At 41.1% G+C, this 15,210-nt stretch overlaps 1 protein-coding gene across 1 annotated transcript in view; it reads right to left on the reverse strand.

Moving 5' to 3' along the window:
• Positions 1-13,205, reverse strand: part of MCM6 (minichromosome maintenance complex component 6) — a 39,594-nt gene extending 26,389 nt beyond the window's left edge. The window contains exons 1-5 of the mRNA XM_003990734.5: positions 13,007-13,205; positions 9,394-9,540; positions 5,032-5,142; positions 3,404-3,653; positions 110-275 (exon numbers count right to left, since the gene is read on the reverse strand). Of these exons, the coding sequence (XP_003990783.1) occupies positions 110-275; positions 3,404-3,653; positions 5,032-5,142; positions 9,394-9,540; positions 13,007-13,113 (781 nt within the window). The 5' untranslated portion in view covers positions 13,114-13,205. The remainder of the gene's footprint in view (positions 1-109; positions 276-3,403; positions 3,654-5,031; positions 5,143-9,393; positions 9,541-13,006) is intronic.
• Between the last annotated feature and the right edge of the window lie 2,005 nt (positions 13,206-15,210).

Genomic DNA, 15,210 nt, shown 5'->3' on the forward strand with positions numbered 1-15,210 from the left:
GCTCACCCTCTGACTGGTAGCCAAAAATAAGAAAAGAAAGATTTGAGAAGCTAAATGTTCTGCAGTTTAGGTAATGAGAATTGTTAAATGTGAGCTAAAGATTACTGACCTGGTATGCTAAGCTTAGAGACATCAGGCACAACAATCAATGTCCCTGTAAAGTCACACTTGTCACCAGCTTGAGCTGACTCCACAGCTTCAGCTCTCAAGATCACTTCTAAACTTCGGGGGATACTCCCTCGAGGAAGCTCAGCTTGGGTCTCTTGAATACGAACCTATAACAAAACAAATAAATGGCTAAGAATGAGAAGAGATTATCTTTCAAATGTCATATAATCTAAATTAATGCCACAAATATTGACAAATATTGATGTATTCCAAACTCTCACCGTTTGCAGACTTTTGACATTTGCCAAAATTCATCTTAAAAATTCTCTACCCCGGGGGAGAGAGGAAAATGGGTGATGGGCACTTGTTGGGATGAGCACTGGGTGTTGTATGTAGATGAACCACGGGAATCTACCCCAAAAACCAAGAGCACACTTTACACACTGTATGTTAACCAATTTGACAATAAATTATATTAAAAAAAAAAAAAACAACTCTATCCTGCAACTCCAATCTGAAGCAGGCTTCAGGCGGGTTCTGCCCCTAACGCGGGGCTCAAACTCACAAACCTCGAGATCATGACCTGAGCCTAAGTCAGATACTTAACCAACTGAGCCACCCAGGTGCTCCTAAAAACTTCACTTTTAGTACACTTATCATGATGAGCTCAGTAATATGTGGAACTGCTCAATCACTATATTGTATACCTCAAACTAATATCACACTGTATGTTAAATATACTGGAATTAAAATAATAAAAAATTAAAAAAATAAAAACTTCACTTTTACTCTCATTAAAAAAATTTTTCCAGGGGGTGCCTGGGTGGCTCAGTCGGTAAGCATCCGACTCTTGATTTCAGCTCAGGTCATGATCTTACAGTTTGTGAATTCGAGCCCCACATTGGGCTCTGCGCACTGATCACAGAGCCTGCTTGGGATTCTGTCTCCCTCTTTCTCTGACCCTCCTCTGCTCTCTCTCTCTCAAGAAATAAACCAGGGCACCTGGGTGGCTCAGTCGGTTGAGCGTCCGACTTCGGCTCAGGTCATGATCTCGCGGTCCGTGAGCTGGAGCCCCGCGCTGGGCTCTGTGCTGACAGCTCAGAGACTGGAGCCTGTTTCAGATTCTGTGTCTCCTTCTCTCTCTGACCCTCCCCCATTCATGCTCTGTCTCTCTCTGTCTCAAAAATAAAAATAAAACGTTAAAAAAAAAACCAATAAAAAAAATTAAAAAAACATTTTTCTGAGGTGCCTTGGTGGCTCAGTCAGTTGAGTGTCAGCCTTTGGCTCAGGTCATGTGTGATTTCAGTTTGTGGGTTCAAGCCCCATGATGGGCTCTGCACAAACAACTCAGAGTGTGGAGCCTGCTTGTAATTTGGTGTCTCCCTCTCTCTCTGCCCTTCTACCACTTGAGCGCACATGCACTCTCTCACTCAAAAATAAACATTAAAAAAAAAAAAAAAACTCTAAAAAATTTTTTGCCCCTCCTTGTCCTGACTATGTAGTTAAATATCTGCTCTGTTCCATCTTCCTCCAAATTTTCAGGGAAATATTATGAAAAATTTCACATACTCAGGGCGCTTGGGTGGCTCAGTCAGTTGAGCGACTGACTTCAGTTCAGGTCATGCATGATCTCATGGCTCGTGGGTTCGAGCCCCATATCGGGCTCTGTGCTAACAACTCACAGCCTGGAGCCTGCTTCTGCTTCTGCTTCTCCCTCTCTCTCTCTGCCCCTTCCCTGCTCATGCTCTTTCTCCTTCAAAAGTAAACATTTAAAAAAATTCAAAAAAAAAAATTCACATACTCTATACACTCCACCTCAACACTACCTTTTTTTTTTTTTTTTTTAAGTTTATTTGAGAGAGAGCGAGAGCGTGCAGGCTCAAACAGAGGAGGGGCAGAGAGAGAAGAGAAAAAGGGAATTCCAAGCAGGCTCCAGACTCAGCTCAGATCATGACACAGGGCTTGATCAATCTCACAATCCTGAGATCATGACCTGAGCTGAAATCAAGAGTCAGTCACCCAACTGACTGAGCCACCCAGCCAGGCACCCCAACACTACTGTCAATATTACTTAGACACACACATATTTTTACCGTATTATTTGAAAAATGCATAAAAATCAAAATACTTCACCTCTAACTATTTTAGCATTCATCTCCTAAGAGTAAAGACATCCTATATAACCACAGTATCTTTACCATACCAAGAAAATTAAATAATATTTAATTCTATAAAATCTATTATCTAGACCATCCTTAAATTTCCTCAATTGTGAATAATGTCCTTTATTACAACTGTTTTTTGTTTTTTCAAACCAAGACCTAATCTAGATTTATACTTTATATTTGGCTATGTTCTTTTTCAAACACAAAACACCTCTTACCCAAAGTTGTTGGTGGAGTATGTGCTTCATATAAACTAAGTAACAGACTGATGCTACACTAAATAAGGGATAAAAACTGAAGTTAATATTAATTATTTTAGTGTGGTACTCATTCCCTCTTGCTTGAGTGCTTGAGCAGCTGCACCTTTTCTTTTCCTTTACCTATCACAGAGTTACTAAGTCCTGTACAGATCTGAGACATGCGCCCCCTGTAACCTCATTCTTATTGCTACCATCCAACTCTTGCCCAGGTAACTACAACTATCTCATTATTAGTTTGTTGTTATATGCTATACATCAACGTCCCATTAATCTACCTTTAAAAAAGAAAGGTTCACATATATTCCCCTTTTATATCAAGAAAGGTCTGAACTTCCCAACCTGAGATTTTAAGGCTCTGCGTACCTACATGCCTCACACCAAATCATCCTTCAGATGATCTCCAATTTGGCTCCTCTATTTCAATCATGATAATCCTCACTGCCATCAATAAACATGTCCATTTTCGCCTGTCCTTTTATTCATGCCTCCCTCCCTCCTAACCATCAACTTGAGAGTGTATCTAACAAGTTTCCACTTCTTCAAAGTTTTAACACTAGTTCTTCTTCTTCAACATCATCATCATCATCATCATCATCATCGTTTACTATTTATTCTCTCACAAAATATTCTGTCATAGTCTGAAGGAGCTTCCAATCCAAGTTATTAAAGTTTAAGACACATTTATACATTGATAATTGAAATTGGCATTAAGAGTTTTGGGTTTAAATCTGTAGTCACATATAATGATCTTCCACTTAACATAAAAACTGAATTTAACATTGTCTAAATAAGCTTGTAACAACTGCCATGTGCCTAGAAGTGAATTATTAGCATAGACTGAATCTGAAACAAACAGAAGTTAAAAAATACCTTTTGAAAATCAACAAATCTCGATTTATTTGTATCCAGCAAGAATCTCCTTCTGTTGGCACAAACTGGATTTCGGCAGATGTTCGGCTGTGTGTATTTGAACTGCTGTTCTACATCCTTGATCACTGTCTGACAGTCCAAGCACAAAAATGTTCCACTCACAAGCTCTGGGTGAACTGGATGAGTCCGTACCACCTGCCCACTGATGCGAGTGAGCAAACCAATTCTGGATGAGGTAAGTTCTCGAATTCTGTTTAAAGACAGATGTACCATTAGTAAATATTCATTTTCAACCTAAGAAATATTTCCATTTTAATGACAGGGTATTCAATGATAATTATGTTAAAAACAAAAAACCAAAAAAAAAAAAAACACCTAAATAAACAAATAAATAAATGGAAAGAAGGAATTCTTTGCAGATTCTTCTCCAAGAATGATTTAGTCAATGTGCCTATTCCTAAATTACACAATGCTTATGTATTCACAGCAAAATACACAAATATGAAAAAGTAAATAAAGGATACCAAAGAAATGAAATTACAGTTATAAAACAAGATGATCCCATTTTATATGCAAATATATTTTTTGCTTACCTACTATTTCTAAATAAGCTGTATTAGTCTCATAGTAATCATATGAAAGACCTCAGCAACTCAGTTCAGAAACACTTCCTTTACCTCACAAACTCATTTTATATTAAATAACTTGGCCACTTTACAAATAATTTCAGCAGTTTAAGTTTTCAAAATATCACTTCAATTTCTTCCACTGTATTTATTTTTTAAATAATTCCTAAAGGGGGGGGGGGGGGCGCCTGGGTGGTTCAGTCGGTTAAACATCCGACTTCAGCTCAGGTCATGATCTTGCGGTCCGTGAGTTCAAGCCCCGCGTCGGGCTCTGGGCTGATGGCTCAGAGCCTGGAGCCTGCTTCCGATTCTGTGTCTCCCTCTCTCTCTGCCCCTCCCCTGTTCATACTCTGTCTCTCTCTGTCTCAAAAATAAATAAAAACATTAAAAAAAAAATTTAAGGGGCGCCTGGGTGGCGCAGTCGGTTAAGCGTCCGACTTCAGCCAGGTCACGATCTCGCGGTCCGTGAGTTCGAGCCCCGCGTCAGGCTCTGGGCTCATGGCTCGGAGCCTGGAGCCTGTTTCCGATTCTGTGTCTCCCTCTCTCTCTGCCCCTCCCCCATTCATGCTCTGTCTCTTTCTGTCCCAAAAATAAATAAACGTTGGAAAAAAAAATTAAAAAAAAAAAAATTAAAAAAAAAAATAAATAAATAACTGCTAAAGGGAAAAAATGTTTTTAAAGTTACGCCATTTAAGCTCTGACAAAATTTTTCAAAGATTCATGAAATTCTCTAGACTTTCAGTCTTATTTTCTCACTTGATTGATTTCCCCCCCAAACTGTCCCCTGCAAGATGTCCTGAAATATGACAATCCCCAGAAGCTGCTTTAACTTACTTTCCATTTCATCTCCCTAGAAAAATGATTTCTCCAAAACCAAACTTTACAGATAACTGAACCTAACTCTTTACACATAGAAGACTACCACCTCCCTACTTTTCTAACCATTAAGTTATGTGTATACTGTTTGGTGAATTCCTTTCCTTTCAAAGAAGAGTCTCTTACTTGTGTCTGGTAGGTAGGTCTTGGAATGCAACATAAAAATCCTTGGCAAGAGGAATCTCTTTTCGGTCTTTGACAAAGGTTTTCAAGGCCCGACACAGGTAAGGGTAAACTCTGAAAAGCAAACAAATAAAAATCACATGACATCTTCAAGAGGCCTACCAAGGCCCCCTTTACCTTTCATGCTTGCAAACAGCTAAGACTAAGCAATTTCACCTGGTTACAACCAAGTCTTAAAATTTAACTATGCAGGACACTTCTATCATCTACTCTAGGTCTATGAGTGTCTTCCAATCTTCTCCTAGCCCAACAAATAGATCTAAGACAACAGAAACACCAACGATAAAATCCTATACCCAAATACCTACTATCTTTATTTTATTTTGTTGTTGTTGTTTTGTTTGTTTTATTTTAAATCCAGTATAGTTTACATACAGTGTAATATTAGTTTCAGGTGTACAATACAGTGATTCAACACTTCCATACAATACCCGGTGCCCATCACAAGTGCACTCCTTAATCCCCATCACCTATTTCACCCGTTGCCCCATCCACCTCCCCTCTGATAGCCATCAGTTTGTTCAGTATAGTTAAGAGTGTGTTTCTTGGTTTGTATCTCTCTCTTTTTTCTTTGGTACAATTATATATTTGAAAAAAAATAAAGACAGCAAGGGCCAGCAACTTAAGCAATAGAACAAACCAGACTAAAATTATTTCATATCCAATCCCAAAAGGTTCCTGAACTTAATTTCTTGTAGATTAAGAGATAAGGGAATTATAACAAATAAATTCAGCTTCATTATTCAATTGTGAAAACAGAGCTATAATATTTCATGCAATCTCTATTGACATGACTGACCCTAAGGAGGAAAATGATAAGGCATTATTATCACATTTCAACTGAATACATATTTATGTACACCAGCTTTGTTTGTTTGTTCCATATATTAAAAAATTACAGCCCCTTAAGGAAGAAATGCCACAATAAATGAAAGACCTTTTAACCCACAGTAAGGAAACATAACAAAGCCATTATGAATGATGCAGCAGGTTTAGGAAATGAAAGGTACTATTAAATATGACAGGCTGTCACAAGAGAAATAGTAATCAATGTAATCATAGCAATAAAATGATATTTGTATTTTGTTTCTTTCAAGGAGTTAAAATAACGGACATCTTTTCTAAGTTAACAATTTCAAATAATATGACAAAAATAATAAAAACAAAGATAAAAATCTCTAAATCTGAAGCATATTAAAATTATTTAAAGTCTGCTCTACATGTTTTTGTCTTTCTTAAAATTCTGAGATAATTGCATTTGTATTCTTTTTTCTTTCCTGTGCATGATTATGTTCTTTCTTTTTATAATCTAGTATTCTTTTTTTCCCTTAACTTGCTTTATTTTTTATTTTCTTAAATTTACATCCAAATTAGTTAGCATATAGTGCAACAATGATTTCAGGAGTAGATTCCTTAGTGCCCTTACCCATTTAGCTCATCCCCCACTCCCACAACCCCTCCAGTAACCCTCAGTTTGTTCTCCATATTTATGAGTCTCTTCTGTTTTGTCCCCCTCCCTGTTTTTATATTATTTTTGTTTCCCTTCCCTTACGTTCATCTGTTTTGTCTCTTAAAGTCCTTATATGAGTGAAGTCATAGGATTTCTGTCTTTCTCTGAATAATTTCACTTAGCATAATACCCTCTAGTATCCATGTAGAGGATCCACGTGGACCCACATTCCATCCACGTAGTTGCAAATGGCAAGATTTCACTCTTTTTGATTGCTGACTAATACTCCATTGTATATATATAACACATCTTCTTTATCCATTCATCCATCAGTAGACATTTGGGCTCTTTCCATACTTTGGCTATTGTTGATAGTGCTGCTATAAACATGGGGGTGCATGTGTCCCTTTGAAACAACACACCTGTATCACTTGGATAAATGCCTAGTAGAGCAATTGCTGGGTCGTAGGGTAGTTCTATTTTTAGTTTTTTGAGGAACCTCCATACTGTTTTCCAGAGTGGCTGCACCAGCTTGTATTCCCATCTACTATCTTTAAATAATCATTTGGCACCCACAGTACAGGCCACTCCTCTGTCCAAGATGACTATACCTAAACAATCTTGGTGGTTTACAATCTAGCAACACGGCCTCCCGTTTGGTGTCAAGGCCTAGTATATTTTTCTAGGTTTAATTCTTGATTGCAAAATGGACGAGAGGAGCAATATGTGTATGGACATGAGAGCAAACTGGCACTAACAATCCACTTGACTGGTTAGACTGAAGTGTGTATGTCCTCTTGAGGTAGGTTCCCAGTAGCTGTTGCAGCTTGGTTTGTTTCAATAGTGGGATCTGAAGTCCTCTGAAAAATAAGCTTCTTTCTTTTTCCTTCCTTCCTTCCTTCCTTCTTTCCTTCCTTCCTTCCTTCCTTCCTTCCTTCCTTCCTTCCTTCCTTCCTTCCTTCCTTCCTTCCATGTTTATTTATTTTGAGAGAGAGAGAGTTGCACATGTGCGCAAACAAGGGAGGGGCAAAGAGAATTCCAAGCAGGCTCCACACTGTCAGCACAGATCCCAATGTGGGGGTCAATCTCGCAAATGGTGAGATAATGACCTGAGCCAAGATCAAGAATTGGATGCTTCTGGGAACCTGGGTGGCTCAGTTGGTTAAGGGGCTCACTTTGGCTCCGGTCATGATCTCATGGTTCATAAGTTTGAGCCCCATGTCAGGTGCTCTGCTGTCAGCAGAGTCCACTTAAAATTCTGTCTTCCTCTCTCTGTCTGTCCCCTGCTCGTGCTCGCTCTCAAAAATAAACAAACATAAAATAAATAAAAAATTTTAAAGAAGAGTTGCATGTTTAACCAAATGAGCTATGCAGGCACCCCTGAAAAATGAGCTACTTTTAGGAGACAGAACTGCTGCAGAGCCTATGTATGAGGTATGAGTAGAGGTGTTTCTACTACCAGCCCAGACTTTCTACCTCCCTCATAACTTTTTCTGCTATGTATTCTCACAATAAACTCTGCTGCTTATCACCCCCAACCATTCTTGATGACTGGATATGACTAGAAACATTGAAATAGGTATTCCATCTCCCAGCCTACCATGTAAAGGAATGGAGCTGTCTCTCCTTATTCCTGGGTCTTAATTTTCTTTCACAACTGTCCGCAATGTTTATTTTAACCTGGTTTTATTTATATATATTCACATCTGTTTAATCTAAATGATGACAAAGATTTATGTAAAAAGATGTTTCTTGCTTTACACAGCAATTAAAAATAGGGGCATCTGGGTGGCTCAGTCAGTTGGGCATCCGACTTTGGCTCAGGCCATCATCTCATGGTTTGTGAGTTCGAGCCCTGCATCGGGCTCTGTGCTGACAGCTCAGAGCCTGGAGCCTACTTCAAATTCTGTGTCTCCCTCTCTCTCTGCCCCTCCCCTACTCACGCTCTGTCTCTCCCTCTCTCAAAAATAAATAAACATAAAAAAAAAAATTTTTTTTTTTAAATGTTTTCAAGTGGCACCTAGGTGGCTCAGTAAGTTAAGCGTCCAACTTAAGCTCAGGTCATGATCTCACAGTTTGTGAGTTCAAGCCCCAATCTCTGTGCTGTCAGCACAGAGCCTGCTGCGGATCCTCTGGCCCCCCACTCTCCGCCTCTGCCACTCCCCGTCTCGTGCTCTATCAAAAATAAACATTCAAAAAAATGTTTTCAAAAGATTTTATATGACATGGAAAAATGTTATACTGTTATGTGAAATGGCAGGAGACTATGTCTACAATATGATCTCAATAGTTACATACACCTAGAAATACAACAAAACGTGCCAAAAGATCCTTAGGAAATTCCACATTTGCAGACCTGCTCATGATGGTTATCTATGGATGGTGGAATTACATATGTATTCCCTCTACTCATCTCTACTTTCTCTATTTCCTACAACATACACATTACTTTTATAATCAGAAGAAAATTAACCTTTAAGAACAACAATGTCATTTCTTTAAAGACAGCCCTGATCAAGAACAGGATCCACACACTTTCTCAAAATACCTACTCCTAGGGACAAGGGAAAGGATTAAATGAATGACAGACCAAGAGCACTGAATGCCTGACAGAAAGTAAGCGATCCTCTGAAAACTTAGGAAAACTACATAGAAAGCAAAGGTTTTCAACATTTGGACGTGTAAAATATTCAGCTCCACAAAGGCCTAAATTTGTTCAGAGCAATACTAAAATGACCACTGGCTGTATCAAAGGGCCTCTCCTTCTGCTTCACAAATGAGTACTTCCAGTCCTAGAAGAGCTGGCTTCACAGGTTCCATGCCTATTTAAAGTAAAGAAGATTAATATAACATACCTATAGAACTCCTCTTGAATGGTGGTAGAAAGTTGTTGATTAAATTGCTCCAGGTCCACAAAACTCACAACCAATGTGTTTCTCTCAGGACGAATGAGCTCCTCTGCTAATTGCAAGTACTTAATTTCTCCATCACTGTTCTGGAACCTGTAGATACATACAAGTCCTATTAAGTTGAAGAATTATGCAGTAAAAAGAAGAATCCAAATGCCTGATAAGTCGGTGTATCGGTTAAAATGACCATCAGCTTTAGGGTCAGACAGGCTCATTTCACTGAGTGCATAACATGGGCAAGTACTTATCCCACCTTTTTGAAAAAAAAAAAAATTAAGACATCATTTATCTCATAAGGTTACTATGAAGTTTATATGAGAGAAAGCCTGTAAATGCTTTGCACAGAGCCCAGAACACAGAAAAACTAGGCCTAAACTGCATTTCTTCATTTAATATTTTCTTGTATATAGTGAAGATTGGAAAATATTAAATGAAGAAATGCAGTTTGAAATCCAAAGATTCAATTTCTGTAGAGAAAACTGACAGACTAGTTGTTGATTTAAGAACATGAATAAAAATAAATACAGAAATGAGGTGCTTCAATGCCCAAGTCCTCAGAAAAACAGAAACATATACACACAAAATTAAGGATTACCACCACCATTTTTGCTTTTTGTCCTTTTAACATAAATGCAGATTCACTTGGAACCAAAAATCAATTCCTTCTTTAAATACAGCATACCTAGCTGTCCAATATTTACTGAACATCTATCTGCAAAGCATTACACCAGAGATACTTAAAGCTAAAAATGACAGTGTTGTTCCTGCCCTAGGACTGACATGATCATAGGATCATACCCTCCTATTAAAGAGGTAGCAAGAGAACCTAAATGTCCATGACAAATGAGTAAAGAAAATGTATACATATACAACGGAACACTACTCAGTCTTAAAAAGTAAATTTGCTATACGTGTCAACATTGATAAACCCTGAGGACATTACACAAAATGAAATACGCCAATCATAGAAAGATAAATACTGCATGATCCTACCTATATGAAATAACTAAATAGTCAAATTTATAGAATCAAAGTGGAATGAGGGTGGCTGGTGGGCAGTTGGTAGAACATGTGACTCTTGATCTCAGGGCAGGGAGCTCAAGCCCCAGGTTGGTGCAGAGCTTACTTTAATTAATTAGTTAAATAGTGGAATGATGGCTGCCAGAAGCTAGAGCAAGGGAGGAAAATGTGGAGTTACTAAGCAACAGTCAAGTGAGACTGAATAAGCTTTAAGAGATCTACTGTATAACATTGTATTTACAGTCAATGATAACGTTAAAAATTTGTTAAGAGGGTAGATCTCATGTTAAGGGTTCCTTTAACAACAAAAGAAAAAAAGGAGATACAAAAAATGTGCTGTGGGATTATAAATAATTCTGCCCAACAAGAACATCCAGAAAGGCTTCAAGCATTTAAAAGATGACATTGGAGGGGCACCTGGGTGGCTCAGTTGGTTAAGCATCTGACTTTGGCTCAGGTCATGATCCCATGGTTTGTGGGTTTGAGCCCCACGTCGGGCCCTGTGCTGACAGCTCAGAGCCTGGAGCCTGCTTTGGATTCTGTGTCTCCCTTTCTCTCTGCCCCTCACCCACTCACGCTTTGTCTCTCTTGATCTCTCATGAATAAATAAACGTTAAAAAAAAATTAAAAAAAAAGAGGACATTGGAATTCATCCTTGAAAGATGTTTAGAATTTGAAAGAAAACAAAGCAAACACAAACACCAAAAAAACTCCAGTAGTGGTTAGACTCACTATAGATGTTTTCAAGTGGCAATGTTAGAAAAGGTAGAGGAATATAGAGATGACGGGCTGGTTGTGGAAGATGAAACTGGGAAGAGGAGCTGTGAAGAATTTGAGACTTTACTCCATAAACAAGGGCAAATCAAAGTTGGAATTCTGAGGGGGAGTTAACACCCCCCCCCCACCCAAACAGAGTGATTTATTTCTCTCATTCATCATTATCCCCAGCATCCAGCTGTATGGTAAACTGCAAGGCAGTTAAGGCAATCATATTCTTCATTAAAATGAAACATTAATTGAGGACTTTTGTAATGTGGTGTGGTGGCTAGGTAGGGTTAAGGATGGGATTTACATTCAAGACAGAAGTGGCTGACAGGTAAAGACACGGTAAGTTTCATTACCAGAGATAATGGAAAATGGCACCTTACCAGCATAAGGGAAGAAAGGATTGGTGCTGCCTCAAAGATTTACAGAGTTTCACAAAGGAGGTATGAGTCTTAAGCTGCGCTTTGAAAGATGAATAGCTGTCAGGCAGAGAATAACAATGCCAAAGACGGGGGATATAAATTATGGTTTCAAATGTATCAGAATTTCATGAGATGGCAGAATTATGCACAATAATAAAAGCGTGGAAACAACCCAAATGTCCATGGATGGATGAATGGACAAAAAGTGGTATATGCATACAGTGAATAATATTATTCAGCCTTAAAAAGAAATCCCGACACAATGCAGTACACGTGGATGAACCTTGAAGACATTATGGTAAGTGAAATAAATTGGTCACAAAAGGCCAAATACTCCAAGTATAGCTCCAAGTACACGAGGTAACTAGAACAGTGAAAGTCATGGTTAAGTAGAATGGTGGCTGCCAGGTGCTGGGGGGGGGGGGGGGGGGGGGATGGGGACTTACTGTTTAGTGGCTGCAGAGTTTCAGTTCTGGAAGACCAGAGTTCAGTCGTTGGATGGTGGGGGCAGTTGCTTAACAAAGTGCATATACATACTTAATGACACCGAACTCTACACTTAAACAAGGTTAAATGGTAAGTTTTATCTATATTTTACAATTTAAAAACATTTCACAAGACATTCCAAAGTCCATCCTCTTAGGGAAAGAAGTAATACATCTGCACGAAGTAACTGGGGGCAGAGGCGGAAACCCAGGCAGTGGGGGATTACGAGAGGCCAGGAGCCTAGAAGGCAACTTAAAAAAAAAAAAAGTGTGTGCGTGTCGGGGGGCCTGCGGTGGAAGGAAACGGAAGGATGGAGGGAAGGAGGGGAATACGCTCAGACACTTTGAAGCAGGTCAGGGCTCACCCGAGCATCTGCCCTCAGGGTTCACTCGAGTGCCCTTATCTCCATGGGCTCCAAAGGCAGCCCGGGCCCTCGGCGCCCCCAACACCAGAGGCCTGGGTGCCCGGTCCCATCAGGACTCTGCAGGGGCTCCCACTCGGTCTTGCTACTACTTTTGTTCCCCGAGCCTCCGTTTCCGCTCAGGTAACCAGGGGCGACGGGATCACCAGCCTTACAGGTTGTGAGGACGGAACGACGGGACCAAAGCGCTGCGCATACCCACGGCACTGGCAGTTTGAGGAAGGACTCAAGATGGGATTTTACCGCTCGCTGCGACCTGGCTAAGCCCGGAGTGGGGAATAGGACGCTCTGCAAGGCGCGCGGGCCCCCGGTTCCCCCCCAACATGCGCCGGCCCTAGGGCCCAGCCCGGCCCTGGGAGCCGCGAGTCGGCGGGCTCCCGGGCTCCGGAAGCGGACAGGGGCAGCTCGGGGAAGTTCCGCGAGGAAGGGGCGCCCGCGGACTTACTCCTCCAAGAAATCCAGGAACAGTTTCTGGCATTTCTCCGCCACCTCATCGCGGACTTCCAGGTGCTGGCTGCCGGCGCCCGGCTCCGCTGCCGCCGCGAGGTCCATGGCTGTTCAGTGCTAAGGGGCCGCCACCGCCACGCTCCACCACTACCAATCACTTCACCACAGACGCCGCCACTTTGCGCGCGCCGCCGCCGCTACCGCCCGCCCCCTCGCCCACAGGGATTGCCGGAACCAATCGTGGCGCAGGAACTCGAGGATTTCGCGCCAAACCTGCCCAATGAGCGTGGCTTCTGCATTAGTCCAGCCCACGGAGCCGGGATTTCGCGCCAAATGCAAAGACCAGGAGGAAGCCAGTGGGTTCTGCCTTTGCGCCTGCGTAGTGTGGTCTTGTCGCTGGCAACTTGGTTTCTGCAACAGGTTTACGAGTGGGATCCGTGTCCCGGTGGCTTTTCACATGTTTTTCATATCATTTCACTGATATTAATTGAGCAGTAGACATAAAGCTCTATGGAGGAGAAAAATGAGTAAGATTCAGACCTGCTTGAGCCGTTGTAAGTGGAGGAAATATAACTGTGCAAGAGCCCAAAGAGATATAGACGTAGTACCAGGGACGGAGTTTGGCAGTTACTGTGGTTAATTCCCCTCTTAAACAGAACTGTTGGCTTGCGCCCTCTTGATTTTCTTTACTCCCTCTCAGGCCGTCTTTACCCCACTTCCTTCCACTTGCTTTTTTCCCATGTCTTTGGCTATTCTTGGTTAGCCGTCTATTGTTGGTGCCTGTTCTTTAGTGAGTTCCTGAAATGGTCTGGTCCCAGAGCCTTCATTTCTCCTGAAGCTCTGTTGGGCGACCCTCTTCACTCCTGTTGTTGTGGGATTGTTGAGCGAGCCCTGTCAAGAAGGAATTCTTGAGAGGTTTTACAGTGCAACTTAGCAATTTTAAGGACAGGACCTGTGGGTATAAAGACCTGCACCTTTGCTGTATGAAAGCTGGTGGTTATATAGTGTTCAAGGGGGAGGAGGGGCCGTGCAGGGAGTATTAGATCATTACTGTTTTCTTCGAATTTCTACTTGTAAAACTACTTTCACAAGATTTCTCTCTTTCTATATTAAAAATGTAACAACCAGCTAGATCCTTATCTGATAGATAAGGATCTGATAGATCCTTATGAGAACTATACAGGCTATAGGTCAGCCTTCTAGACTAAAGGTGAGCATTTTTCTGCTTCTATCCCTCATCATCATAGCTTCTGGGTGCTGATGACTTCTACCTTGTGTATCACCAACTGGGACTCTTTGGCCTGTAAGAGATTAAGAGAAGCCTGGACCATTTCCTTTTTGAGGTTTCCACACATGAAAATTTTTTTTCTTAAAGCCAAACAGGGTGACAGAAGTTATAGTAATTACTTTAACACCAGCCGCCCCCCCCCCACACACACACAGATACACTCTTCACATACCAGATTTAACAAAACTGCTCATTGCTTATGTACTGCAGTGTATCTGAGACTGTATGTATTACCTCATTTGAAGGGGTTGGGAACCATTGTGGCCCTGTATCCCTCAGCTCTTCACAAGCTCCAGATTCTGGACATCACCACTTGCATGCATTTTAGGAGCCTCAGACTCACTGTGCTACGGGACAATCATAACCCTCATGCACTAAGAATGGATTCAGGAGATAACTAGAGCAGTTTGCCGACCCAACCGTGTCTCTTCCTCTCCAAAGTTCTCATCTTTCTTTACCATTTTTCCTTTCTGCCCTTCTCTTTCTCTTCTATCCTCAGCATCAATTTCTCAGAGCTTTAGTCTCATGTACAGAAGGAAAAAAGCAAGGAAAAAGAGTGCAGAGTTCCAGGCTAATTTGGAACGAGGCTCGCTCAGAGAATTGGGATTTCCTCTTTCTCAGCATTCCACAACTCACAGATCCTCCCTTCTTCCCTCAGACATGCACGTCTGACCCAGAATAGTAGCTCAGGTCTCCAAGTGAGGGTTGTGGGGACACCTTCCATAGCAGGAGGAGGGTGTGGGTTATGAAACATCTCTGTGCCATATCTCAGAGAGTTGTATGCCTGTGTGTGTGTGTGTGTGTGTGTGTGTGTGTGTGTGTGTGTTTAGGTCTGAGACTGCTATCCTTAGAAAGGCGTGCTTGCAAGGTTAGCCTTTGGCTGGCATTTGGGAACTTGACTGGTAAAAGTTTCC

Source organism: Felis catus, chromosome C1 (assembly GCF_018350175.1).
Source record: "Felis catus isolate Fca126 chromosome C1, F.catus_Fca126_mat1.0, whole genome shotgun sequence".
NCBI classification, from domain to species: domain Eukaryota; kingdom Metazoa; phylum Chordata; class Mammalia; order Carnivora; family Felidae; genus Felis; species Felis catus.